Here is a 27,358-nt window from a genome sequence, read left to right as displayed (position 1 = left end):
CGCTCAGCACCACCATGAACGCAAATAATCCCGACGGTGGCATGTCTGTTGAGGCAGATCTTCTCGATGAGAAGCTTGCCAAGATCAGAACGCAGGTCAATTCGAAACTTGAGAACCAGAAGAGCTTGGCTCTTATTTTATCTGCCGTGGAAGAGAACATCACCGAACAGAACAACGAAAAATCCCCAGTGGCCTACTTTGTTTCCTTCCTTTCCTTGCTTGAGCTGTCGGTGGCCGATGACGAGATCGTCGACTCGAACGTGGCTACCGCTGCTGCATACTTCTTGGATCTTGTGGTCCCTGCTACTCCAGCTGCCCTTTTAAGACAAAAATTCACTCAGATCCTTGGAAAGTTGGCCCCAGTGTTGTCCAACGAAGAGGCTGGTGCTCCTCTTCTCAGATCCGCAGTTGGCGCCTTGGAAGGCCTTTTGTTGGCTCAAGACCACAGGCTGTGGCTGGCTTCAGGTAATGTCTCACCCAAAAGAGCCATGGTTGGTTTGCTAGAATTGTCTTTTGACCCCCGCCCAAAGGTGAGAAAGAGAGCCCAGGATGCGGTCCAGAAAGTCTTGTCGAATCCTCCAGCATCTCCATCTCCTACGCATGTTGCAGCCGGTCTCTGTGGAGAATTGGCTTTGAAGAGATTGTCAGGCCTTCTTTCTGAGGCACCAAAGAGTAAAAGACCAGAAAAGAACAAGGAGCTGAATGCTACTATTATCCACTGCTTGCAGCTCATCACAGCCATCACATCTGCCAACGCTTGGCCTGCTAGCCATGTTGAAACTCTCTGTGACGCTTTGCTCGAAGTGTCTAAAACATCTGACCAGTACTTGGTCTCTTCTGCATTTGCTGCCTTCAACGGCTTGTTCATGTCCATGACCAACGAAATTGATACCGAAAAATTCACTCGTGTGCTTGACATTATCTTTGACTTGAAACCTCCAGTGGATGATGCCCATTTGGCTGCTTCCTGGCTTGCTGTAGTGGCTAAGGGCACAGAGTGTTTTGCCAAGATTCTGCCCGATCTTTCCGTGAAGATGATCCAGAAACGTTTCCCTGTCGTTGCTGACTTCCTTGCTTCTGAGAACAAGGATATCTACACCTCTGCTTCCCAGTGCATGATCGCCATTCTCAGCGAGGGCTTGCCAGACAGCTTCTTGCTCCAGCCTAATGCCGAATACAACATTACTCCAGAAATCTACGAGGAGGTTGACGACATGATCACGGAAATCGTTGAGTTTATCGAGAAAGAGCTCTTCTCCATCAAATACCAGCATGCCACGCGAGTGGTGCTTGAGTTCTTGACTGCAGCTGTTATCAAGCTCAGAACCAGAGCCAACCCTGACTTCCTTTCCATTCTCAGAGTCGTGGGCGAGTGGAGATCTAACGAAGACACTAACTTCCCATACAACAAAGAAGCCGAAGACTTCATCGCAGCATGTATCACCAGCATGGGCCCTGAGGCTGTTTTGAGCGAGCTTCCTCTCAACCTCACTGGTTCCAATAACGGTGAACCTGGTAGAGCCTGGCTCTTGCCAATCTTGAGAGACAATGTTCGTTTTGCTTCTTTGCAGAACTACAAGCAGAACATCTTGCCTCTTGCCACTGTCTTCGACGAAAAGGTCGCTGAAGCTCCTAACAAGGAAGCCATGCATATCAAGATTTTCCAGACCATCATTGACCAGATCTGGTCTTTGCTTCCGCACTTCTGTGACTTGCCCAATGACTTGCGCAAGGCTTTCGATACAGAGTTCGCCGGTACCTTGAGTGACTTGCTTTATTCTAATGTCGATCTGAGAACTACCATCTGTCACGCTTTGCGTCTTCTCGTGGAGTCCAATCTTGCCTACAGCAAGGGTGCTCTTTCAGATGACCCATTGATGTTGCAGAACTTCTCTGTCGAAGAAGCTCAAGAGAACTTGAAGTACTTGTCTTCTTTGGCCAACAACCTTATCCTGGTCCTCTTTAATGTCTACGTCAACACCCTCGCAGAGGCCAGAGGTTACATTTTGGAGACCATCGACATCTACTTGCAGATCTTGCCTGCTGAAGAATTGCAAAGCTTGTTGGACAAGGTCTTCGGTCACCTTCACACTGCCATTCAGATGGACGAGGCCGAACCTCAGCAGAATCAAAAGAAGGACCAGCCTCCTCCACAGAGTGTTTCCATGATGGACCTTGTGGTTGCCATGGCCAAGTATGCACCAGAGGCATCTTACAATGGTCTTTTCAATGTCTTCGTTTTCGGTGTCAAGAGAGAGAATAATGTCAACATCCAAAAGAGATCGTACAGAATCATCAGCAAGCTCAACGAGTCTGAGTCTGGCCAAAATGCTCTCAAGATGTTCATTTCCGATATCGAAAATGTTTTCATTGAAACCATTAGCACCACTCATACCTCCTCCAGAACGAACAGATTGGCTGCACTTCAAGTCGTTATGGAGATGCTTCCAGAGACTGACTTGCACTTCATTCCCGCCATTTTGCAAGAAATCATCATGTCCACCAAGGACGTCAACGAGAAGTCTCGTGAGTCAGCTTTTGGTCTTTTAATCCAAATGGGTCAAAAAATGGGCGAAGGCGGTGTCATCAGAAACAATATGATTCCTGACTTTGGTCCTGATGCCGAACCATCCCAGGCCAGTTTGACCGAGTACTTCACCATGGTGAGTGCCGGTTTGGCGGCTCAAAGTCAGCACATGATTTCTGCTACCATCACTGCTCTTTCATGCTTGATGTTTGAATTCAAGGACCGTTTGCCTCAGGAAACTTTGGTTGAGCTTGCATCCACCGTTGAGTTGTTCTTGACGCACAACTCCAGGGAAATTGCCAAGTCTGCTATTGGATTTGTGAAGGTTGAGGTTCTCTCCTTGCCTGAGGAGCTTGTGCGTGCCAACTTGTCTGAGTTATTGACCAAGTTGATGAGATGGTCTCACGAGCACAAGGACCACTTCAAGTCCAAGGTGAAGCATATCGTGGAGAGATTGGTGAGAAAGTTTGGTGCTGATGAAGTTGAAAAGGCCATGCCGGAGGAAGACAGAAAGCTTGTTGCCAACATCAGAAAGACGAGAAACAGAGCCAAGAAGCAGAAGGATGAGGGTGAGGACGCTCAGGAGAAGCAAGGCAAGAAGTTTATGTCTGCTTACGAGGAGGCCATTCACGACTCTGATTCTGAAGATGAAGAGGAAGAGGAGGACAACTCCAAGTCCAAGAAGAGAGGCAAGGGTGGTGACATGTACATTTTGGAGGACAACGAGGAGCCTCTTAACTTGTTGGACCGTCAAACCTTGGCCCACATCTCTTCTTCCAAGCCTAAGAAGTACACCAAACAGGACTTGAAGAAGCACCAGGTGGAGATGAAGAACGGTAAGGTTGTGTTCAGGGATGATAACGAGGCCGACCCATTGGCCAAGGAGGGCTCAGGTATCGACGCTTACTTGGATGCCGTGAAACAGGCGCCAGTGAGAGGCCAGAAGAACAAGTTGAAGTTCAAGAAGAACAAGGACGAAGACAACTGGTCCGATGATGAAGAGGATGTCAAGAAGCCTGTCAAGAGCAACAAGACTTCTGGCAAAGGTGGCCGAGTGGGCAAGCCCAAGCAGAAATTCAAGGCCAGAAAAAAGCTTTGATGAGAGGGAGAGAAAAAAAACTATTGTACATTAGCGAACACATTTGATAGAATCGGTTTCCAGTAGTTGTAGTGCGCGAGAATCAGAGGTGAGAAAATTTAAGTAAGTCTTCACCACCAACTCACTACATACCATGCCCAGGCCACCACTCAGAATAAGGCTAGCCAGATTCGGCAGAAGGCATCAGCCCCTTTACAATATCGTCGTGGCTAACGCCAGATCGGCTAGAGACTCCTTGCCTGTGGAAGTCATCGGCACATACAACCCAGTCCCAGTACCACTCACGCCAGAAGAACAGTCCAAGGGCATCAAGCCATTCAAGCATATCGAGTTGGACTTTGACAGATCAAAGTACTGGTTGGGTGTGGGCGCCGAAGTGAGCGACCGTGTTGGTTTCCTCTTTAAGAGAGCAGGTTTGCTTCCTGAGAACTGGCCCAAGCCAGCCAAGCTCACCCAGCACATCCCCAAGCGGGTTGTGGAGGATATTCACACGGAAAAGGAGGAGCCTCGTGTGTTTTTCAGACAGAGAGACTAGCTCTTCACCTATGCATCTTTGGGCATGTCTCGCGGGACACTTGTAAATACCTAATGGAATTGAAGATAAAGACTGGTTGTAGACTAGCGCCGTCTATGCTTGTGCCACGGGACACACTTGCATTTCCAGCAGCTCCGCCTGCTGCCTTTGTGGATTTGCTCCTCGACCATGGCTCGAAGCTCTCTGACTTCATGGGCCACCTCTTCATTGAGACGGAAAACCTTGAGGTAAATGGGATCCTGGGGCAAATCTTTTCTGTGATTTTGAGAGCTAAATCTTGACGAGTTGGCTGCTGTCCCGTTGAGGTAACAATCAACGTTCTTCTGGGACGCTTTCCGGAACGATTCTGAATTCTTGGGCTGGCTAACAGGCACACGAAGCTCCTTCTCGCGAGTTTCGGTACTATCAGAGTCTTCTTCAAAGTATTTGACAAACACAGGTACTTCTTTGGATGCAAGTCGGCTTCTGCTGAGGTAATTGAGGAAGTGACCGTCAGGGACCTCGTCAGAGTCAATGGCCCTCTTCACAACGGTGCTTTCGTGCTGGTCAGCAAGCTTTTCAATCAAAAGCTTATCGTTGTACACATCGTTGTAGATGTCGATATACACTTGCAAATAATTGACCGTCTGAGCGGCAGTGCACCAACTGAGAGGATGACAAGGAAAAGAGCGGATCACCCGGAGGAAGTGGTCCTGGATAAGAAGGCGTTGGGCGTTGAAAAGAGCCGAATTTTTCTGCGTTTTGGCAAAATCATTGATCCGCTGGAAGTGGGAGAGAAACTCGTCAAAGTACTCCAAGTCAAGAATATCCACACCTTCCTGGCGCAAGAGGTCCTCAAAGTAGACAAAGACGGTTGCTGTGGGCACGGTATTATTCAAGATGGTCACAATAAGCCGAGTCACCATCAGCAGCAGCAGCGCCATCCATTCGTTCCACATATTGAGAGGAGTGCTGTTTGAACCCACCACTTTGGTATCTCCTGCCATAATCTGGCTATTCAAGGCCGACTGCAACTTTCTTGCCACAGAGAGAAGAGTCACGGTGTGAAAACTTGAAAGACGAAGACCATGAGGACCATCGACGCTGTGGTCGTCTGAAAGTACCCCAGGGATCTTGAGTGGGTTGGTGAATCCATACAAGAGGTTGACGAGTTCATGAACCTCCTTGATGATCAGCTGTCCCACAACTAGCCCCGGCTGCTCCAGAGTCTTTGTTAACGCTGGAATAATAAGCCTTGTGATCAACACATCCAGCTTTTTTGAGAGCTGCTGGATGTAGTGGGTGTAGGTGGGTCTGTCCACACTGACACAGTGGAGAAGCAGCTCGTAGATGGCGTTTTTGAGGTTGATAAGCACCGCTGGGATGGAGTCGGTATCTGAATAGCCACACTGGGCCAGGTAGACAATGAGAGCCAAGGAGTTGCTCAAACGGGTATCGCCAAAGGCTCTTTGGTAGAACCGGCCACTGGCGATGTTAGAAGAGTTGGATGCCCAGGTCGAAAGAGAGGGATGGTCCACGGGATTGAAGTATGGGTCCGGAGGACCGAAAAGATCGTCAGACATTACAGGCTACGGGGGCAGAAAAGGGCCAGGAAAAGAGTGGTTGATGGCTGCAAATTATCTCCAGTGCGATCTGGGGGTTTAAGTAGGGTCACGCTCCGCCGGTCCAGTGGATCAGAAATTGGGTTTATTTGGGTTGCGATGTTGATAATATGGATTACGGAGGTCAGATATGGCTGATACATTACTTAAGTGGCTGAAAATGCCATGGTAGGAAGAAGTTGTGCAATGTAAGTGTAATGCTGGTATGTTGAAGGACAGGAGATGGATATACACCACAAGTAGACAAAAGTCCCATCTCAGATCTTCTACGATTTAAATGGGGCTTTGACCAGAGACAATATCATTGGCCTGTTATCAATATAGCAAGATCATATACCTTGTAGGCCTATCCTCACACTAACTCCACAACTCCACATCTCCTCAACTAATTGCTACAATGCTTCGTCAGCAGACTGTTCTGTATTAAAGAGAGACTATATCTACATTTAATCGAACAAACCCATGCCCATGTCGTCGTCAGACTCCTCTTCCTCCTCAGCTGGAGCCTCCTCGGCAGCAGCAGAGTCACCAGCGGCAGCAGCAGCTGGAGCAGCAGCAGCGTAAGCCTCTGGGTTAGCCAATCTGTCCTTGATGGACTCGGAGCCCTCGAAGGTGTAGTCAGTGGCAATCGACAAAGCCAAAACGTTCTTGTAGTGGTTGACGACAGAGTGACCAACAGATGGCACGGTTGGGTAACCAACAGCCAAGGAGATGGAGGCGATGGTGTTGATGGCAGACACGAAGTGGCCGACCAACTCCTCGTCGGTGATGTCCAAGATGGAAGCTGGGAACACCTGACCGTTGTCGTACACCTGCACCACAGACATACCGTAGGTGAAAGGAGAGATGTTCAACAAGTTCAACAAAGCGGCCTCGGAAGGACCAACCCTGGTGCTAGCCTCAACGACCTTGACGTCAGAGACAATCTCAATGGTACCTCTGGCAATCTTGGTTGGGACACCCAAAGCCTGGAAGAAAGAGGTCTTACCTGGTTCCATACCGGTGTTACCGGCTGGGACGTAGACGTCCTTAGGAGCAATGGCACCAGCTCTGGCAGGAGCGGCAACAACGTTGGCGGTAACAACCTCTCTGACGGACTTCAAGTCACCGTTGGTGAAGATGAAACCAACGTTACCCTTGACGAAAGGCAACAACTTCTCGTACTCAGGCAAGTCAGCAAGGAAGCCTCTGATGGCTCTTCTGACCATGGTGTTCTTACCCATCAAAACCTGGGCGTCACCTCTCAAGGCCTTTCTGATCTCGTGCATCTGCTGAGAGGAGACATTGTCCACGCCGACGATGAAGATCGACTTGTACTCAGTCAAGAGCTCCTTCAACTTAGCGAAGTATTGAATCTTTTTGTCACGAGTGCCACCCATTTCGATTATATGTTTTTATTCGATAGGAATTTTAATGGTCCTCAAATAGATGAAGAAGTATCTGGGACTGCGATTTTGCAAATTTTCGCCCACTGCGACCGGCCCTGGGCGAGTGCGCCTGCATGCTGGTGCGTGCCAAACATGGGTTAAGCCCTAGCTCTCGGCACGTGTCGCGATCTCACGTGATAGTACATAACAAATGCTGCATAAAGAAAACAACCCAAGCGGCGTCCGGTTGTGCTTTTTTTTCGCAGCCAAAATCGGACCCTGTCAAACCACTCGTATCATCCTTGGATGATGTTGCCTATTTTGAAGTTGCTGGTGGCTTGGCTTTGGTTCTGCTGATGCGGCTCCTGCTCGCTGGTCACCCCAGTGCCATACACATGGATGGGGAGCCCACGGAAGTTGTCCCAGCTTTGTAGCGTCGTAATCATGTCGTAAAAAGCTTCTTGCGAAGGTTGGCTCATTTTGTGGAAGCCAAACTGCTCGTAAAGCGGAATATCGGGTGACCGGATGTTTCTGAGGTAGTTAGTGTCCAAGGCCAACTCCGAAAACGGGTTGAAGAACGGCACAGTGTGCCCGTTGGGCTGATCGTTGATCGAGGGAGATTTTTTGTTCACAAATCTCGTAATGTCCAGCTCAAGATCCAATCGGAGACTTATTTCAGGAATTCGGCTTAAAAAGCCGTTCACCTGAACGAGCTTCTCCATGGCATTTATAGCGTTGATGTTCTGGTTTTCTGCCATGTACTTGAGCAAAGCGGTGGCCTTGTTGAGATTTTCGTAGTAAACACCAGCAACAGAGGCCATCACAAGAAGAAGCACGGCAGACAATAAATGCTGACTGTCCCAGAAACCCAACACGAAAAGCTTGTTGTACTCGTAAAGTTTGAGAAGAGTCTCAACCGAGCGAGCAGAGGAAGCTGCGATAGTGGCTATAGAGTCCATGACCTTTGCCGGCTCGTTGATGAGGGAGCGATTGCCCTTGTTGAGGATCAACGAAAGCAAAGGCTTTGCGATGAGGATGGTCATTTGGTTGTACCGCAAGAACAAGTTGGCAACGTTTCTGTCTGGCAGCGAGATGATATTTACATGCTTGTAGTCGGAGAGCGTCGGGGTCTCAAACAGGGTCTGCAAGTCGTTGAGGGAGTGGATAATGTTTTTGATGAGGATCTTTTGGTTGAACTGCTCGGTGTTGATGTAGTTCATGGTGAAGGTGCGGATGCTGGGCCCGTAGATCAAGCGGTTGTACTTGGCGATGAACTTGGCCAAGTGGACGTTTGCCTCCAAGATCTCGGTGTTGAAATTGTCGTTGAGGTCCAAGATCGGGCTGTCGTTGGGTAAAGCCACATCGGTGTCGGTGTAGTCAATGTAAGCAGGCATGTTCATTTTGGCGGCCCAGACAACGTCAATGACGAAAATGGACCACCAGAGTCGCTTGGTCTTCTCTTCGAAAATGAGATGTTCACGCCGCTGCTCATCCGATAACAAACGGGGCGTGGCCATTTTGCGGTGGAAGCCGTTAGCCACAGCCGAACGCACAGCGACGCCAAAGTAGTTGTTGACGGTGTTGTAGCGGTTCAAGTTGCACACGTACAAGCCCAAGACCAAGGCGTTTTGGATGAACTGAACCAGCATATCCTCGTGAGCCAAGGAGAAAAGGCGAGCGGCGGTGGAGTAGTATTCGATGCCGGGGAACTTGTGAGGTTCTCCCGTAGCAGCGAGAATGGAAGGAGGAAGCAGCTCCAAGGTCATATTCTTCATCTGCTCGCCAAAGGCCAAAAGGCCAAAGAAGTAGCTGAGGGAAAGCAGCGGGATGTGGTCCTGGATCGGGACGGTTTCCAAGTCGGGCACCAGGAAAAACAGGTAGATGCGATTGACCAACGGGTGGAGAGCCTCCAAATCGATGATGTAGAACTCTCGGGAGTAGGTCAACAGCACGGCGTTAAGCAACTGCCAGGTGTAGTGTTGATCGGGCAACTGGTGGCGGCAGAGAAGCAAGAGTTTGAGTGGAACCCTATCGTTTTCGGCATCAGGCAACAAGTACAGCTCGGGCACGGCGGCCAGGCCTTTGGAGGTTCGTTTCTGGACCAAAGACAGCTCAAACAGCAGGTTTTGTTGGTCTGAGTACAGCGCCTGGCATTTCACCAAGTCCTCCAACATACGGACCTTCTCATGGAGCTTGTTCAAGTCGGACTCCATAATGACAATCTTGCGGTCACGCAGCGGATAAACACACTGCTGCTCCTTGTTGACGGCCTTGCAATTAGCACAAGCAGGCTTCTCTCCCAGGCACTTGATCTTGCTGAGCTTGCAGCGGGTACAAGCATAGTGGGAGCGGCCAAAGACCTTGAGTGGTTTGGGTTTGTCGCTCATGGCGGCTAGGATCTCACGGCGGCGCCAGAAGAAGGAAGGTGGTTTTTGCACAGACAGGCCCACTCCGACAAGCCCACAGGCGCTTTTTTCTTCACTTGGTGGTAGTGTACGGTGACGTTGACGCTGAGGGTGGTACGCACCGAACAACAGATCGGGTGCGATTGTCTGGATACCGGGCGGCGGCAGTGCTGTACCCATGGTGGACAAAAAAAGAATCACTGACCTCCCAAGACCCCTTTTTATATTTGTGGTGGTCTTGCAAGTTTGGTTTATTATGGGGTCCATCGCCAGATGAGGCGCCGCTTACGGGCCCCACGGCACCACGGCATAGAGCTTGCCAAGGGAAGTTGGCCATTGTGCTCGGTGGGTATATCTCTCCAAGACCGTTTGTTGCAACCGCGCCGTCTGACTCGCTGCACCGTCCTGTCGCACTGGACCCTGAGGGAAGGAGAAAGAGCCTTGCGGCAGGATTTGTGGGAGAAAAAAAGCTACTTGAAGAAAGTTTTCAAATAGAGAAGTTTTAAATTTTCGTATTTAATGCTCTTTTTGCAGATAGGGGGGCGGCCGCCTTCGGATCTGTTGGGAGCTTTGTCGCTGCATGGGCTCGCTTACTAGTCTTCTGCGTCGTGGGCTGATCTAACGCAGACCCTAATTGTCTGCCTCGCCAGCCGATTGTCTGAATCTGAGACAAACGGCGTCACCAAAACAAACAAGCGGCAATGCCGAGCACCTGCTCGCCCGATGGGGAGCAGCAAACTCCAAAAAATAAAAACAAAAGCAAAAGCTCCACTACGTCTACACTCCCCTCCATAACCAATCTATTACCCATACTTATCAGACAGAAAACACCTCGATGGTAGCGGTGTTCTTGTTCTTGGCCGTAACAACACAGTACGAGGCGCCAAGCGACTTGCCGGTGTCCTTACCGTTAACGCCATTGTACCCGTCCTTGGAAGGATCAATCTCGCAGTCCAAGCCATTGCAGTCGCCATCCGCACAAGTGATACGAATCCCGTACTGCGGCTTGTCCTTGAAGTCATCAATGTACTTGGGGTTCCAGCCAATCTTCACAAACGTGTCTCCCGAGGACTCCGTGTTGGCTCCAGCCACATACGGCGCCCAGTTGCCTTGGGCCTTGTCCTTGCTGCCCCACACACAAGCGTCCTTGGTAGATACGCCCAATGGGTTGATGTAGTAGTGGGCTGCCGAGGATGCGTAGTAGTCTTCGTCCGGAACGGCCAACGTCTCTGTTTTGCCGCCGTCCACGTCCGTGGGGATCAACATGGCCTCGTTTCCTGGGAGCACCGTCTGGCAGAAGGCAACGTTTTTCTTGGCCTTGTTGTTGACTTCAACGGTGCCCGTGCCGTTGACACAGAGATCACGGTCTGAAAAGGGTTTTTCGAGCTCTCCGTCGCTGTTGCAGTAGTAACCTCCGTTCATCGAGGATCCGGTGGAGTAGCTCTTGGCAGATTTGTCCCACTGAGCCATCAATTGGCCTGGAGGACAAGCGTAAGGGCAGTAAGAGCCAGCGGTGCACTTCTGGTCAGGAGAAAGTGCCCAGCCGGCGTTGCTTTTGGAAGGTGTCACCGAGGATAAGCCCTTACTGTCTGGGAACTTGCAAGTGGTCTCCCTCTTAGTGGGTGCTGCGACTGCGAGGGCAGCGAAAAGAATGGTTGCAAATTGCATCTTTGAAAGAAGGACTGTGCGAGGGAGCGGCTGTTGCAAAGAAGGAAAGACCGTTAGCTATAAGAGAAGGAAGCTAACCAACAAATAATCTGTTGAAGAAAAAGAGAAGCTGGCGAATTCGTGCCACCTTTATACTTTTCACCGTTCCCGATGTGGAAGCGTAATGGCACACAGCGCCGCCTACGCCAGACCATCGAAGGTGCCAAACCCGCTGTTCTAGACCAAAGCCCGGTGGCTGTTTGGGATTTGTTGCATCTAGAGAAGCTGGGCTAAAACGGGCTGCATCAACGAATGAGATCCAAGAAGTGGCACCCGGGTGCAGAAAAAAGAAAGCAAGATTCCACCATGTCAAAAACACCCAGTGTGTCTAGAACACCTGCCGGCGCCAATACAGCATCTGACAGCCTCGGTGATGCGAAAAATCTGAAAAATTCTGAAAAAAAAAAAAGCCTTCACAGCCATATCTGCAACACCGTTTGTTTCATCGCACCGCCTTAATCTCCTATATAGCGACACCTCTGAGACGCTCGTTCTAGACTTTCTCGTTAGATCTCCGGCCTTCTCATTTGCCCCTGGCTTTTTGTCCTCCATCTACGCCTCCACAATGCTGCCTCAGAGATTCTGAAACCTTTGCAGCCAAGGCAGTGCTCAGCCTGTGAAAAACAGCGTCGATCTAGCCCTTTGGCCGCTACATTCTCTTTGATTTTGGCTTCGCCTGGACCTCTACATAGCTTCAGCGGCTGAAAATGTGAAAGCTGTTTGACCTTTCTTTTTTTTTCGTTTCAACGGTTTGTGGTTTTCACGACGGGTTTTTCCGAACCTGCCTCATCTTTCCCGATTCGTGCTTATTACAGGCAGCGAAAAATATAAGCCCAACGTCGCTGCCTCCGCTCCATGCACTACCTCCTCATCTACCACTAAATGTCCCTACACCAAACTGTGCAAACCAATTTGGTCCACTATAACAAATGGACGGATGTAGATGCGGTAGTCTGTGGCGAGTCCACTTTCCTTAAAGGGAATCCTCCAGAAAAGCTCGATGAAAGAGATACGCCAGGCCAGCCAGAATGGGTGGTTCCTTTGGCAATGGCCGACCAGAACGTCTCCACCAGTCAAATCGATAAGTGGTTCTGCAACATAGCCTTGGTAGCCGCCAGGCCCGCTCGCATAACGTTGGCCTTAGTCAACACAGACGGTACGGTTGTTTTCTACTTTGTGCACGATGGTATTGTCAAGCCCCGGCAAAACTGAAGCCGTTTGTGTCCATGCGAGTTATCTATTAAATGGTTGCTATTGGCGATCTAGACGCCAGGGGTCGTCGTGTGGGTAACCTTCACCGACGCCGTATCGCTGGAGCTGGAATCAGTGGGCGGCCCACCGGTAGAGGAATCACCTTCCCTGCTGTGCCCACGAAACACAAGCTTGTTTTTGATCACAGACCCTGTGCTTGGTCGTCTGCCTGGATCGCTCGTGCCTGTGCTGCTGCGCGAGATCCGCTGTGCATTTAGCTCGTTCAGAGACGTGTGGAGCCCGCTGATCTCACCGCTTGAATCGCTCTGCTGGTCTATATCGGCAAAGAGCTCACTTCGGGTTCCAGATCGTGAGCTGCGGGCTCCTCCGTGCAGACTGCGACGGACGTTGCTGAAGTTCGGCAGCAAGAATGTGTCGGTGCCAAAAGACGATCCTCGGCTGATGCCGTACTTAATGGGCGCTTGCAGATCCTCCAGCTCGAGACGGTTCGAGTGGAACAAAAGTTGGAGCTTTTCAAACAAGGTAAGAAATTCCACCATGTCCAGCTCCTTGATGCGATCTGGCCCAAACTTGAGCTTCTCATATATTTGTATCATGCGACGAACCTCTGGGAGCCTCGAACGGTCGATCTCGTGCTCCTCGATCAATATCTGTGCCATGGAGAGTAAAATCTCCCGGAATGAATAGCAATCTGGAATGTCAAAATTGGTGAGCACTACACCGCTGCCCCGGATCTGCATACCCAAACTGTCCAAGATATCTTCGTAGATGCAATCTGGTGGGAGATGGGTACCTTCATTGTGGAAGCCCATTGAAATGTTTCTCTTTTGAATGTACTCTGGCGGCGACGCCCCTGGAATATTGATGATCTCGTTTTTGTTGTACAAAGGTCCAGCCCTTATTTTGATGTCTCCCACGCAGCGTCGTAGTGTGCCATCGACATAATGACGGACGTCTGACGGTAGGTCGTGCTTTTCTAGCGGGATGTAGACCGATTTTGAAGGAATTTGATTAAGCATTACTCTGCTCTGGTAAAGTCTCAGGAAGTAAATGACGAGGCAGAAGAATAAAAAGAAGGCGCATGCCATGATGACGATGAAGGTCTTAGCCCATGTGGATGGAGCACCCCATGTTTGGACAATGATGTCAAGGGGGGTGACAAGGATAAAACCAAATGTGAGGATCATAAAAATGATCAACGAAATGGAGTAGAGCCATTGGAGGATCCGCTTCGGTAGTCTGGATGCATCTGAGAACCCCGATTCTCGAACAAACCCAGACTTTCTGGGCCGCTCAGACGCTACAGATAGCGCATCTGGGTTCTCGACCGAAGACTCCTTATTACGATGACGAGATCGCAATCGTAGGGCCATAAATGGTTGTAATGCTGATGTGTGCCGTTTTGTATGGTGTGATTGTGTGTAAATGAGGGTGTTGATATCAGTCGCACTCTAACTTGCTTGGCTGCGAAATGGGCTATACTACACTGGAATGTTCTATGGTACACTTCTCATTAATCGTTACTCAGATCCTCGCTGCCATTATTCTTGCTGCGAGCACCCATGCCAGGATACTTACCGTAGTTTTTCTGCGCCGCCGCTTGTGCCCTGCTTTTGGGGTTGGTTGGTGTAGGTGAGGTACCCATCGCCGGGCTTTTTCCTCCTTGCACGTAAGGTGACGAAGGCTGGCTTTGCATCATAAGCTTCTTGCGTTCTTCGTACTGAAGCTTAGAAAGTTTTTGTGCATCCAACTCCTTTTCGGCCATCCGTTGACGCTGAAGATGAGCCTGTCTGGCCAGACCTAGGTTTTGTTGTACTGAGGAAGACATGGTTGTAGGCGAACGAGCAGAGCCCTGCTGAGACTGCTGCTGTTGCTGCAGCTGCTGTAAACGGTTTTGCTGTTGTTGCTGGATGTTCGCGAGGTAGGACGCAGCTAGCTTGGTGACCTGCTCCTTAGTCAAGTTGGGGTTCTTCTGCTGAATAGAATTAATGATGGCGGAAACTTGAGCTGCTGGAAACTGAAGTCCCTTCTTGGTAGGAGTACCTGTTCTCTTGGCCTGTGCCATGGCTGCTTGCGATGAAGCAGAGGTACCGGCTCCACTAGCAACACCCACGCCTGCTTGACCAGCAAAGTTCTGACCAGAACCTTGTTGAGTAGGATGGAATCCCTGAACTCTTCTGCCTTGAGCAGAGGTGCCCTGAAGATTGGCCATGTTGGTTTGACCAGATCCTGTGACGCTGCCACCAGCCTGGTTCTGCTGCTGCATCAATCTTCTCTGCTTTTGAAGCTGAACAAGCTGCTGAAGCTGTTCCTTCGTGTAGGGTGTACCATTTGGCGTTGTTGGTCTCTTCATGTTGTTGATGAGACCAGCCTGCTGGCCCTGCTGAAGCTGCGTGCCGGGTCCAACAGTCTGTGGTCTCAGCAAAGTAGCAGCATTTCCAGCCATATTACCCTGTGCCCGCTGCATGCCATGCAATTGGGAAGGAGCATGAGAAACACGGCGCTGAGGAACTCCAGCGGCTGCGGCCACAGCGGCATTGTGAGCCTGGTCACGTTGCTGTGGGTTAGCCTTCTGAGCCAATCCTTGTTGCTGACCAACAGGGGAAGATCCTTGCGAAGCTTTTTGCAGCTGGGAAACAGCATTGAGCATACGGGCCCTCGTGGCCTCTTGGGTTCTGTGTGTCTCCTGGGTAGCTCTGTCTCTGTCGAATTTGAGGTCCAGAAGCTCTGCTGGAGAGAGCGTATCATCACTTGAGCGACCTCCATTTGCAACGCTATTCTGTACGCTGTAATCGTTCGAGTTGTTGGCAGGTCTACGTGGGTTGGCTTTGGCGAGCGCTTGTTCACGCTTGCGCATAGTCTTTCTCATGGCATCAAACATCGATGCCCATCTCAACTTTCTGTGGCCTCTCTGTATCGATTCATTTCCCACGCCAAGCGGGGAGATTCTTCTCTTGGTGGTCAGTTGAGCCTTATGGGCGTGCTCGAGCCACTGCTGTGCGGGATATGCATTGATGCCTTTCATGTCTGAGAATTGGAATTTTTCGTTGAGCTGGATATATCTCTCGAAACATTGCCATGGGGTTCTTCTCTCGATATTGGACTCGTATCTCTTCAATGTCGCCGAATGAGACGCTAAGTTAGCAGCGATAAGATCCCAGTTGAAGCAGTACTCCGCGACGTAATGAATGAGGTACATATCGTCTTGTGGAAGCCAAATGGTTGGCGATCTGTACTCGATATTCCTGACAAGAGGGGCTTGGGAGGACGCAAGAAATTAAAGCGGCGATGTGGCTGATTACCGAAAAGACCCTTTTGGTATTCTGGTGGGCCTGGAATCTTGGAGCTACCAACCTCTGAGCCCTTGCTGTCCTTCAAGATAATCTTGAACCAGCCATCTTCTTCGTCAGTGGGGTATAGCATCCTTGACACCGGCATGATAGAATTCTCGTTCAGTTGACCAGGAACGTGAGACTGCTCAGTACCATCGAAAGCACTATATCTGGGTAAGTTTTGGACGATCGATTGGTCGATTTTTCTGAGGTCAGCGATGTTTGCGTGCGTCTTGAGCATGCTGTTGTCCACAGCAGAAATGTTAGCTTCCTCGAGCTCCTCCAAGCTGAAGTTCGGAAGATCAGGCGTTGGAATTTCCGTGGCTGGATCGGGCCTTTTCAAGAGCTCGCTGATGTCGATGGTTTCACCATCAGCCGGGTCTTCCCGCATACCATCAAACTTCTCGGGCGTTGCGGGTTCATTTGTCTCTTGTTCCTCTTCATCAGCCGTGTCCTTAGCAGCATCGACTTCTTCCATAATCTGATCAACATCTGCCGCACTCGCGATAGCTTTATCGTCTAGATGCTGGATTGGAGCACGCTTGATGCACATCACCTTGCCGTAGGACCAGTAGTCACGAATACCTTGCGCGATAGTGAAACAGCAAGCCTTCTTGAATTTGGTTGATTCTTTGAAATCAGCCGACAACCATTTGCCCTCGTCTAGTAGGACGTCCCAGGTGTGCGATTTGGACTTTTTGTTCTTCTTCGAATATATGTATGGGTCGTAGTATCTGATGGGCTGCCTTAGTGACCACTTCTTCTGTCTTTTAAGCTCTTCTATACGGGAGTACAAGACTGCGATCTTTCCTTCGAGAAGAGCCAGCTCGAAGTTGTCTGTCATGAGTGTCTTGTGGGATCCTGGAAGGAGCTTGATAAGTGGAAGCGTTTGCGTCAAGTAATAAAGCTCGGCTAGCGAAGATACAGCGTGGACCTCTGACGGGAAGTTTTCAGGAACCAGGAGCACATCTAAGTCCAGGATATCCTTATTAAGGAACTCGTTTGTCTGCTCATCAAGAGCCTCGACTTGAGTTTTGAGGGACGCAACTTGCAGCTTCTTCTTTTTCAGCTTATTATCTTCTGGCATTAATCGGCTAGGGTAGTCTGTGAGGCTGGTCTTTCGACTTTTCACTGGCCTTTCTAGTTCAGCTGCTTCTGCCTCTCTCTTGAGGTGTTCAGGTTGGAAAAGTTCACTCTGCAAAGCGAGCTCCAACTGGCTTTTCAACGACTCTTTATCAGTAACATATGGAAGAAAGCTGATCAGCAATGGCTCATTTTTTGATACATCGTTGGCGTTGTAGAAGTCGTGAGCGACTTGTGAGGTATTCCTTGCTTTGAAAGCTTCTAGCGATTGTAACGGATTGGAAAAAAGATAGAGAAGCTCTCTGAGCTTTCGAGACCTTGCACTTTCTATTTTCAGGCGTTCAGTAGCCATATTATGCTGGGTTTCAGTGCTGGATTCTCGTCGGTTAAGGTGTTTATACTAATATGGGTCCGGCCAAAAGTGTGAAAGTCACGTGTTGGTCAGGTGGAAGTCGTGTGACTTTGCATCGAGTTGCAGCCAAAAGCGTCTACAATCTAGTTAATATTAATATAATATTATGAGGGGTCCGATGGCTTCATGGAACGTCGTAACAGAACCATGCATAACCAAGCCCTGATGCTATCAAAGTAGTGTACATGCAAGTCGAGAGTCCCACCATGAACCGGGTGGGGACCTCAAGAACAACGAATATGCCGAATGCTATTACAACTCAGAGTTGTCCAAGAAAAAGTAGTTGCCAGCAGCCTTCTGCTCCTTGTCCATCTGAGAGTCTCTCTTGTTGATTCTTGGTCTGAAAGAATTTGGATCTCTTCTGAAAGTGACACTCAAGTTCTTCAAGAATCTGTTACAGCCAGTCAACAAGGACTCAGGAGCCTTGGCGAGGGCATTCTTCGATGGAGTACCCTCGAACACAATCACTCTGTCGGCCAAGTAGGTGGCCATCATGAAATCGTGCTCGACGATGAATGCAGTCTTCTTAGCATGCAAAATGAATCTTCTGATAACCTTGGAACAAACGATACGCTGCTCGGAATCCAAGTACGCAGATGGCTCATCAATCAAGTAAATATCAGCGGGGATACCGAGAGCCAACACAAGGGCAACTCTCTGCAACTCACCACCGGACAAGGTCTGGACTTCCTGATCGATAATGTTGTCAATTTTGAGTGGTTTCACCACATCGGTCTGAAACTGTGGGTTCAAGAAGGCGGCCTTGATCTTCTTAAAGAATAACTGTCTGACAGTACCAGGGAACTTTGGAGCGATCTTCTGGGGCTTCATGGAGATGTTCAACTTGGGAACCTCGACACCGTTGTCGGCAGCCAAGGCGCCAGCCAACATCTTACAGAAAGTAGTCTTACCGGTACCGTTCTCACCGAACATGACCAAGATTTCGGAGTTGGTGAATTCACCCTCCTCAACCTTCAAGTGGAAATCACCCTGTGTCTTCTCCAAGGTTGGGTATTGCAAGGCAGTGGAGTGATCCAAGATCAAACCATCGGCAGCATCGGCCAACTTAAACTGTAAAGTTTCTTCTCTGAATCTCATGTTCTCGGTTGGAAGGAAACCGTCCAAGAAGATGTTGATACCTTCTCTGACAGAGGCTGGGAAAGTAACCACACCGTACACGGAAGGAGCACCGTACAAGATACAGACATAGTCCGACAAGTAATCCAAAACAGACAAATCGTGCTCCACACAAATAACGTAGGTGGATGGGTCCAAAAGGGAACGGATCAACTCGGCAGCTCTCAATCTCTGCTTGACATCCAAATAGGAAGATGGCTCGTCAAACATGTAGACATTAGCATCCTGAACGCAGGTCATCGCAAGAGCGAATCTCTGCAACTCACCACCAGACAACTGAGCAACGTCTCTCTTCATAACAGGGTCCAACTCCAAAAGTCTCATTATGTAGTCCCAAGAGTCTTGTCTGGCACACTTGGCTTTCAAAGTACCGGCAACATCCTTCACTGGAGACTTGGCAAGAGCTCTAGGGATGTTATCAACGTACTGTGGCTTAATAATAGCCTTGATGTCGTCTTCCAACACCTTGGTGAAGAAGTTCTGCAACTCAGAACCTCTGAAGTACTTCAAGATCTCCTCCCAGTCTGGAGGGTCATCGTATCTGCCCAAGTTGGGCTTCTGCTTACCGGCCAAAATCTTCAAGGCAGTGGACTTACCGATACCGTTGGTACCGACCAAACCCAACACCTCACCAGGCTTAGGCGTAGGCAATCTGTGCAACTTGAACGAGTTGGCAGAGTATCTGTGGGTGGTCTCGGCCTCCAAGTTTGTTGGCAAATTGATAATGGTGATGGCATCAAAGGGACATTTCTTCACACATATACCACAACCGATACACAAGGTCTCGGAGATGAAGGCGATCTTGGAAGCTGGCGTGACCTCGATACACAACTTACCAGTCTTCACCACGGGACAAGACTTACGGCATTCCTGTCTGCATTTCTTGGGCTTGCACTTATCAGCGCTGACGATGGCAATTCTCTGGCCCTTAGACGACACGGCGTTCTTTTTGGCACCTTTTCCACTCATGTTTGCTGAAAACTAAAAGTGTCGTTAGCTGCTTTTCTCACTTCTGCTTTTTTTTTTTTCTTTGATGAGCCTGCAGGCAGGCGTTTCGTTTTTTTATGGTAGTCTCATTGCAAGCGCGCCCTGAGTGCTCGAATTTACTAGCTGAGCCTTGCAGTTAAATCGAGCACATTACTAAATCGCGGCCATCAATTGGCTGCAAACAGCGTCTCGAAGGGTCTGCCAGGGCCTTTTCAAAACACGTAATTTTCGGTTTTATTGGGATTTTCATGCTGTGAATGTAATAAAATGAAATTGAACTGATGAATTTTTTTGACCGATTTGAATTTTTGTTGATGGCCGTGGTGGGCTGATGTCTGCTGAGGAATAGTAGAGCGTTGAGAGGATCTTTCTAGGTGATATTTAGGTTTGAAGGAGGAGGCATCGAAAGTCCTTGTAGGGTATGAAGAGCGATGATTTGAACCTGTTTGTAGCCTTTTCCTTCAATTTTTCTACTATAATGAAATAGGAAGAGTGGCAATTTTATTAATGTCTCAGTCACCAATTCGTCCACATCGTTTTAAGAGGTGGTTGCGAATCAAAAACGACGAAGTGACTTTTGGAATTTCATAGGTACTTGTGAAGCACCGAACTCCACTAATCAAGTCTCGCTCTCTAATTTGCTACTGGGTAGGGCTACCTCTCGATCAACTTGACCTTTAAATGAGACGCCAAAGTCCACTATCTTTATAAATGGTTGAGCTCAAATCGTTCAAATGCCAGAGTTATTGGCTATCCGGAGCTTTTGTAAGTTTATACTTGAAATTCGAGTTTTGCAACTTCTGTTCCATTTTGCACATTATCATATATTGCTGCAACACTTTACAAATTCAGAATCACTGAGCACCTCGAAATAGAAGATAGAATTGTGATACCAGTCATAAATTGGAGACTTATCGGGAACATTGAAAAGTTTTAAATCCACTTCTTGGATGCTGGATAGACTCATTTAGTGGCTAAGATAGCGATCGATGCCACTGTGAGCTCCAAATCATAGAAAGTAACAGAGAAGAAAGAGGAGCGAGATGTCAAATCGTCAAGAGCCATTTAAACTTGTTTTCAATATCATAATGGCTTTTGAGAAGATATCTACCTATTCAGTCAGCCAAAGAAGTGCTGAAAGAGCTCTGGTATGGTACTTCACCGAACGCTCGGTCATATAGCACATCATCCTATGATCCACTACACTTGACCCGGAAAACGTGATATCTTCCGGTGGTTTAGCCTGACATTATGTCAAACCTGCCACACCAAAGTGAAGTTCAAAAGTTACCATCACAGAGCAAAGTAACCCAGTTCTTTCTGTTTTCGCAGCCATGACTACAAAATCATGCAATGACTTTCATCAACCTCTAATACAGACACTACCTACCAAGCTTAGAATCTTTCTATGCATATGAGCCAAGTCGGGCTTGCCCTCTAAATATTTTTATTTGGGTCTCTTTCATTCTTTCCAAGCTTGAGCCAAGCGTCCTGCGCAGAGATGTTGGGTCGTGTCCACATCAAAACAGAGTCGTGGCCGTTTTCCCCCTCTTTTCCGACCACTCCTTTATTTCTCTTTTCCCTACTTATCTTCTCTCCACACATTAGCGAGTCCACCTCAAATTGCATGAAAAATGTGCATAAGCTAAACCGTGGAATCAGATGAATAGTCCGAACAGACCACTGAAAGCTCTGCTGAATGGATTCACAGAGTCCTGATCATTGCTGCATCTATATGTGATGAAGGCTGTTCAAACCTGGGGTACACCTGATCGGCTTTGCAAGCTGTCAGTCCGAGAAGACTAGATTGCCGATTGCTACGCCATAGCTGGTCCGCGAGATGCTCTAGCGAACAAGGCGAAGGCTCCAGCCTTCTAGCAGCCAGGAGGTACCGAACCACACTCCAGGAAGTGAGATCAGATTATTGAAGAGCTACGCTTTGTAGTCTTTGAATATCATTTTCAGATATTGGCTGCTAAGGACGCTCCCAACTGAGCTGCTTCACGAGATAGCGACTCCATATGAGACCAAATGATCTGATCATGCATGTCCCAGAATGACGCATGGTCTGGATGAGCCATCTGGAGAATACCCGATACTGTCAGGTTTGCTCATTTATCTGGATTCAGTCTCGAGCGCTATACCTGCTCAGAAGTAGAAGGTTCCCGTGACCCAATTGTCCACAAGTGGACGCGTCACAGACGTGATTGTCATACGGTGGAAACCCTGTTGGTGAGCTCAATGCTGTCGAGTTGTCATCTACGACTCTTCTGACCCTCAGAATCCTCGCATTCCACTCACAGACAGAGTATAGCCACATGGCCAAGGCCAGAAACCACGCAAATGTGGTTGGCAAAATGCAAAATTCAATATATAGTAAATTCGGAACATTTCCCGTCATTGATTGCCCCAAATCACTCGTAGTCATCCCCACAGCCCACTCCGTATGATCCTTCACGAAATCCCGAATTGGGGAGTTGTCGTCGTCGCAGTAAAATTGCCCAATTTTTTTCCAAGCACCACCTCTCTCTTCCACCACACGAGCTCCACAAAACCATAATCCCAACCCACTGGGAAAAATTTAATTTCTTACAGTCTTCAAATAAGCTAGTCTAAGTCATCTAGCTAGTTCGAAGCCAATAAAAAGTGGTGAATAGACCTTGTCATACGCAAGCTCCCAGATACCATAATAGACCAAGGGTCTACGTTTATCTATAGGTGGAAGGCCCCAAAATCCATTCAGACCCTCAAGTCTTATCCCTTAATCTAATTTATAAAGATGGTCAAGCTCTCGGACGAGATCGAGCAGAATCCTGAGCTCTACGGACTCAGGCGATCAGGCAGAGACAGAAAGGTAGCGTCATTAGCTGAGGAAAGCGACGAAGACGAGCCAGTCTCTAGAAGGAAAAAGACGGTTTACGAGGACTACGACGATGAGAGTCCCGAAGAGCTGGAGGACTCAGACGACGAGGACTTTGGAGTCAGTAAGAAGCGTAAGCTGAATCTGACTCGTGCCTTCAGCACTGCTAAGCAGAAGAATGGCAGACGTAATGGCAGGAGCAAAACAGCGTCTGCACACGTCACTCCGACACCTCCGGCAGAAGTGAGATTCTCGACAAGAAACAACAACTCTCAGGTCAACTACGCTGTTGACTATGAGGACGACGAGGATCTCGTGGAAAGCGAAGAAGAAGGTGCCGGTGACTACTACTATTACGAACAAGCTATGGCAGAAGAGTCGGCTCGCTCGATAGACGCTGTCTTGGACCACAAGCTCAATCCAGAAAATGCCGAACAAACTGGCGACCCAAAGCTCGACTACTTATTCAAGATCAAGTGGTCGGACGCTTCTCACTTGCACAACACATGGGAACCTTGGCCCACGCTCAAGGAATTCAAAGGTAGCCGGAGAGTCGAGAACTACATCAAGCAGTTCATCATCTTGGATCAAGAGATTCGTGATGATCCTTATACCACCAAGGAAGACATCGAGGCAATGGACATCGAGCGCGAGCGTAAGAGAGACGAACAAGAAGAATATACTCAGGTTGAGCGTATCGTCGATAGCGATAGAGTTGAGCTTGATGACGGCACCTCGCAACTACAGTACTACGTCAAGTGGAGGAGACTCTACTACGATGAGTGTTCTTGGGAAAATGCTGAAACGATCGCCGAGATTGCTCCAGAGCAGGTCAGCAAGTACCAGCTGCGTCTTCAATCAAAGATTCTTCCTAACTTGTCTGCCAACTATCCACAGAACCAGAGACCTCGTTTCGAGAAGTTGAACAAGCAGCCGTTGTTCATCAAGAACGGTGAATTGAGAGACTTCCAGTTGACCGGTTTGAACTGGATGGCTTTCTTATGGTCGCGTAACGAGAATGGTATCTTGGCAGACGAGATGGGTCTTGGTAAGACCGTTCAAACTGTGGCCTTCTTGTCATGGTTGATCTACGCACGCAGACAAAATGGTCCTCACTTGGTCGTGGTCCCTCTCAGTACTATTCCAGCATGGCAAGAGACTTTTGAGAAGTGGTCCCCGGATGTAAACTGCATTTACTACTTGGGTAACACCGAGGCCAGAAGAAACATCCGTGACTACGAGTTCTACGGCTCCACCAACAAGCCTAAGTTCAATATCCTTTTAACCACCTACGAATATATTTTGAAGGACAGAAATGAGCTTGGCGCTTTCAAGTGGCAGTTCCTCGCTGTTGATGAGGCTCATAGATTGAAGAACGCAGAGTCTTCGTTGTATGAGTCTTTAAAGCTGTTCAAGGTGGCCAACAGATTGTTGATTACCGGTACACCGTTGCAGAACAACATCAAAGAGCTTGCGGCCTTGTGTAACTTCTTGATGCCAGGAAAGTTCAACATTGACCAGGAGATCGACTTCGAAGCTCAAGACGCAGAACAAGAAGAGTACATCAAGTACTTGCAACTGAGTATCAAGCCATTCATCTTGAGACGTCTCAAAAAGGATGTGGAGAAGTCTCTTCCGTCTAAATCGGAACGTATTCTCAGAGTCGAGTTGTCCGATGTGCAAACCGAATACTACCGAAACATCATTACCAGAAACTATGCCGCTTTGAATGCCGGTATCAAGGGCTCTCAGATTTCCTTGTTGAACGTGATGAGTGAGTTGAAGAAAGCCTCGAACCATCCCTACTTATTCGATGGCGCTGAAGAGAAGTTCCTTGTCAAGGCAGGGGGTGCTTCTAGGGACAATATCCTCAAGGGTATGATCATGAACTCTGGTAAGATGGTGCTTCTAGAACAACTTTTGACGAGGTTGAAGAAGGAAGGCCACAGAGTGTTGATCTTCTCGCAAATGGTGAGAATTCTTGATATCTTGGGTGACTACATGTCTATCAAAGGCTACCAGTTTCAGCGTTTGGATGGTGGTATTCCATCTGCACAAAGAAAAATCTCCATCGATCATTTTAATGCACCAGACTCCAGAGACTTTGCATTCTTGTTGTCCACAAGAGCCGGTGGTTTGGGTATTAACTTGATGACGGCTGATACGGTTATCATCTTCGATTCTGACTGGAATCCACAAGCCGACTTGCAGGCCATGGCTCGTGCTCATAGAATCGGTCAGAAGAAGCACGTCTCAGTGTACAGATTTGTCAGTAAGGATACTGTTGAAGAGGAGATTCTTGAAAGGGCCAGAAAGAAGATGATTCTCGAGTACGCAATTATCTCTTTGGGAATGAACGATCCAAACACAGGCAAGAAGAACAAGAACGAGCCCAACTCGAGTGAGCTTGCGCAGATCTTGAAGTTTGGTGCAGCTAACATGTTTGCAGCCTCTGATAATCAGAAGAAATTGGAGGAATTGAACTTGGACGATGTCTTGAACAGAGCCGAAGATCATGTCACCACTCCTGAAATTGGCGAGTCCAACTTGGGATCCGAGGAGTTCTTGAAGCAGTTCGAGGTCACTGACTACAAGGCAGATGTCGAGTGGGATGACATTATTCCACAAGATGAATTGGTCAAACTCAAAGAAGAGGAGAAGAAGAAGGCCGAGGAGGACTATCTCAACGAGCAAATTGCTATGTATTCTCGCAGAAGAGCTGCCGTCAAACAATTGCAAGGAGGAACTCCAGACACCAGTGGTGTTGATGAAGATGACGAAGAAGAGGGCAGTGGAAGACGTGCTGCTAGAAAGAAGGTGGAAGAAAACCATGAGTTGTCTGAGAAGGAAATTCGTGGTATTTATAGATCCATCCTCAGAATTGGCGATTTGTCTGGCAAATGGAATCAACTTGTCGAAGAGGGCAGTATTTCCAACAAGAACCCTGTTCTCATCAAGCATGCCTACAATGAGATTCTCAGCATCTCCAAGAAATTGGTGAAGGAAGAAGAGGCAAGAAGAACAGAAGCTCTTGCTGAGTTGGAGAGAAAGGCCAAGGAGTCAAAGTCCTCAACCGTGCAAACGGATGGCGAGAACCCAATGGCTTTGTGGATTGCTAAAAAGAAGGAGAAGAAGGCTGTCTTGTTTACCTATCAAGGCGTGAAGAACATCAACGCTGAACTAGTCTTGTCCAGACCACCAGACATGAGACTTCTTGAGTCCCTCATTCCTAAGGAGAACCCACTCTCGTTCGAACTTCCACGCACTCCAAAGCTGGTGCTGAACTGGAACTGTCAGTGGAGCGCTAAGGACGATGCTATGCTTCTTGTCGGTGTCAACAAGTTTGGTTACGGCTCATGGACACAGATCAGAGATGACCCGCTCTTGGGCTTACAGAACAAGCTTTTCCTCGAAGGTGCCAGCAAGGCGAACGAGAAGCCTTCTGAGAAGGAGGCGAAGGGCTCCAACAAAAAGGTGCCAGGCGCAGTTCACATCGGAAGAAGAGTCGACTACTTGTTCTTCCTTTTGAGAGGCGAAGAGGACGGTGCAGCAGCAGGCACCAATGGTACCACGAAGAAGAAGACTGTCAAGAAGCCCAAGGCTGAAGCCAAGCCAAAGAAGACCACCAAGTCGCAATCGCCAGATGTCAAGGTCAAAAAACCCAAGGCCAAAAAGACTGGTTCTGGCTCCAACATCAACTCTCCAAAGCTTGATAGTCATCCTACCATGAAGATCAAAAATGATGAGGACCACCACGACGAGAACGATGACTACTTGGAGTACGACAGCATGGATGAAAGATTGTGCAAGGCTACTTTGAAGCCCGTTGCCAAGTCATTGATGAAGTTGCACAAGGGCAACCAGGGCTTGGGTAAGCACGAGTGGGCCATGTTGCTCAGAAAAGAGTTGGTCAACATTGGTGAGTTTATTGATGACACCTGCAAGGAGAAGAAGGACGACAAGTTCAGCAAGCATTTGTGGTCTTACGCCAGTTTCTACTGGCCCGCCAAGGTGCCCAGTCTGAAGATCACTGCCATGTATACTAGAATCAAGAGCCAGGCTGACGCTCCCAAGAAGGATGCCCCAAAGAAGGAGTCCAAGGATGAGACAAAGAAGGAGCCTAAAGAGGAACCTAAGAAGGAGGCTACAGAGAAGCCAAAGGAGACTAAGGAGCAGCCGTCTGAGAAGCCTAAGGAGCAGCCTCAGGAGATCAAGAAGGAAGCTATTCAGGGCGAGGCGCCTAAGCTTGAGGAGAAGGCTCAGGCATAACGCTGTAATATTGATTTACAAAAAAATATGTTTAATCGGACGATTTATGTTTAGTCGACTTCCCTCTCCAACTCGTAGAAGTCGGGCTTGATAACCCGAAGGCGAGTCTTTCTGTCTCTCGGCGAATTAGCAGAGTAGGTGTAGCCGAGTTGCTTGTACCACTTGAGTGCTCTTTCGTTATCTGGGAACACGGTCAAGCCAGTGTACTCTGTAGTGCAGTTTGTTCGAAGAAACTCGTCAAGTTCTGTGTCGTTAAGCGAAGAATCATCTAGCTTCTTCGCCAATGCATGAAAGCTGTCCATAAGCTTTGTGCCCCACTTGTGGTTCTGATAATCAGGAAGAACTTGGATCTCATACAAGAATAGCGTATGCTCGTCAACTAGCTTGCACACCACCAAGGCACCCATTTTGGGAGAGTCCTCCAAGGCATACCATATAAATAGTAGCCCGATTTCCCTCAATTCATCTTCTTTCTGCTTTTTCCAACCCTTGCCCTTGTGTGCCACGTACAATGGACCCATACAATTGTTCACGATGGCGACAGACTGCTCAAGATGGACGCCTTTGCCGTATGCCAACTTGCGATGTAGGACCTGGTCATTTGCTTCTAATGTGGATGGAAATATCTCTTTGGCGAACTCCAGCATGAGCTTCACCAAAGGTATCATGGTTTCCGGATCATACTCATCGAATACCATGGTTAGGTGTAAGAAGAATGCGCGATGTAGTTGCAATCAATCTGACGCGCCTACAACGCACAACCACACGAGACCTAAGCAGAAGCACGGTCCAGGAAGAAATTAAATTCGCTTACGCATAGAAGAA

General features: G+C 48.6%; 11 protein-coding genes across 11 annotated transcripts; 3 read left to right on the top strand and 8 right to left on the bottom strand. All coding sequences in view use genetic code 12, as the record gives it.

The window, feature by feature from the left end:
- Positions 1-14: 14 nt before the first annotated feature.
- Positions 15-3,626, top strand: CXQ87_004303 (mRNA-binding protein; the record flags this gene model as incomplete). Its single annotated transcript, XM_025482748.1, has 1 exon — positions 15-3,626. The coding sequence occupies one exon, from the start codon at positions 15-17 to the stop codon at positions 3,624-3,626; it is 3,612 nt and encodes a 1,203-aa protein (XP_025337691.1).
- Positions 3,627-3,759: 133 nt separating this feature from the next.
- Positions 3,760-4,161, top strand: CXQ87_004302 (mitochondrial 37S ribosomal protein bS16m; the record flags this gene model as incomplete). Its single annotated transcript, XM_025482747.1, has 1 exon — positions 3,760-4,161. The coding sequence occupies one exon, from the start codon at positions 3,760-3,762 to the stop codon at positions 4,159-4,161; it is 402 nt and encodes a 133-aa protein (XP_025337690.1).
- A 93-nt stretch (positions 4,162-4,254) lies between these two features.
- CXQ87_004301 (uncharacterized protein) lies at positions 4,255-5,723 on the bottom strand (the record flags this gene model as incomplete). Its single annotated transcript, XM_025482746.1, has 2 exons — positions 4,255-4,302; positions 4,329-5,723. 2 exons carry the CDS (start codon positions 5,721-5,723, stop codon positions 4,255-4,257), a joined length of 1,443 nt encoding a protein of 480 aa, XP_025337689.1.
- Positions 5,724-6,208: 485 nt separating this feature from the next.
- RPP0 (60S ribosomal protein uL10) lies at positions 6,209-7,141 on the bottom strand (the record flags this gene model as incomplete). The annotated part of the gene is made up of 1 exon (XM_025482745.1): positions 6,209-7,141. One exon carries the CDS (start codon positions 7,139-7,141, stop codon positions 6,209-6,211), a length of 933 nt encoding a protein of 310 aa, XP_025337688.1.
- Positions 7,142-7,425: 284 nt separating this feature from the next.
- On the bottom strand, positions 7,426-9,516 carry CXQ87_004299 (uncharacterized protein; the record flags this gene model as incomplete). The annotated part of the gene is made up of 1 exon (XM_025482744.1): positions 7,426-9,516. One exon carries the CDS (start codon positions 9,514-9,516, stop codon positions 7,426-7,428), a length of 2,091 nt encoding a protein of 696 aa, XP_025337687.1.
- An 834-nt stretch (positions 9,517-10,350) lies between these two features.
- Positions 10,351-11,202, bottom strand: CXQ87_004298 (uncharacterized protein; the record flags this gene model as incomplete). The annotated part of the gene is made up of 1 exon (XM_025482743.1): positions 10,351-11,202. One exon carries the CDS (start codon positions 11,200-11,202, stop codon positions 10,351-10,353), a length of 852 nt encoding a protein of 283 aa, XP_025337686.1.
- Positions 11,203-12,503: 1,301 nt separating this feature from the next.
- CXQ87_004297 (uncharacterized protein) lies at positions 12,504-13,826 on the bottom strand (the record flags this gene model as incomplete). The annotated part of the gene is made up of 1 exon (XM_025482742.1): positions 12,504-13,826. One exon carries the CDS (start codon positions 13,824-13,826, stop codon positions 12,504-12,506), a length of 1,323 nt encoding a protein of 440 aa, XP_025337685.1.
- A 140-nt stretch (positions 13,827-13,966) lies between these two features.
- Positions 13,967-17,220, bottom strand: VID21 (Vid21p; the record flags this gene model as incomplete). Its single annotated transcript, XM_025482741.1, has 2 exons — positions 13,967-15,711; positions 15,756-17,220. 2 exons carry the CDS (start codon positions 17,218-17,220, stop codon positions 13,967-13,969), a joined length of 3,210 nt encoding a protein of 1,069 aa, XP_025337684.1.
- A 312-nt stretch (positions 17,221-17,532) lies between these two features.
- On the bottom strand, positions 17,533-19,386 carry RLI1 (Fe-S cluster-binding ribosome biosynthesis protein; the record flags this gene model as incomplete). The annotated part of the gene is made up of 1 exon (XM_025482740.1): positions 17,533-19,386. The coding sequence occupies one exon, from the start codon at positions 19,384-19,386 to the stop codon at positions 17,533-17,535; it is 1,854 nt and encodes a 617-aa protein (XP_025337683.1).
- A 2,797-nt stretch (positions 19,387-22,183) lies between these two features.
- Positions 22,184-26,533, top strand: CXQ87_004294 (chromatin-remodeling ATPase; the record flags this gene model as incomplete). The annotated part of the gene is made up of 1 exon (XM_025482739.1): positions 22,184-26,533. The coding sequence occupies one exon, from the start codon at positions 22,184-22,186 to the stop codon at positions 26,531-26,533; it is 4,350 nt and encodes a 1,449-aa protein (XP_025337682.1).
- Positions 26,534-26,583: 50 nt separating this feature from the next.
- On the bottom strand, positions 26,584-27,231 carry NAT4 (Nat4p; the record flags this gene model as incomplete). Its single annotated transcript, XM_025482738.1, has 1 exon — positions 26,584-27,231. The coding sequence occupies one exon, from the start codon at positions 27,229-27,231 to the stop codon at positions 26,584-26,586; it is 648 nt and encodes a 215-aa protein (XP_025337681.1).
- Between the last annotated feature and the right edge of the window lie 127 nt (positions 27,232-27,358).

This window comes from Candidozyma duobushaemuli (genome assembly GCF_002926085.2).
Source record: "Candidozyma duobushaemuli strain B09383 chromosome Unknown E_B09383, whole genome shotgun sequence".
Lineage (NCBI taxonomy): Eukaryota > Fungi > Ascomycota > Pichiomycetes > Serinales > Metschnikowiaceae > Candidozyma > Candidozyma duobushaemuli.
Note: the sequence above shows the minus strand (reverse complement) of the source record. Positions and strands in the feature narration are given on the sequence as shown.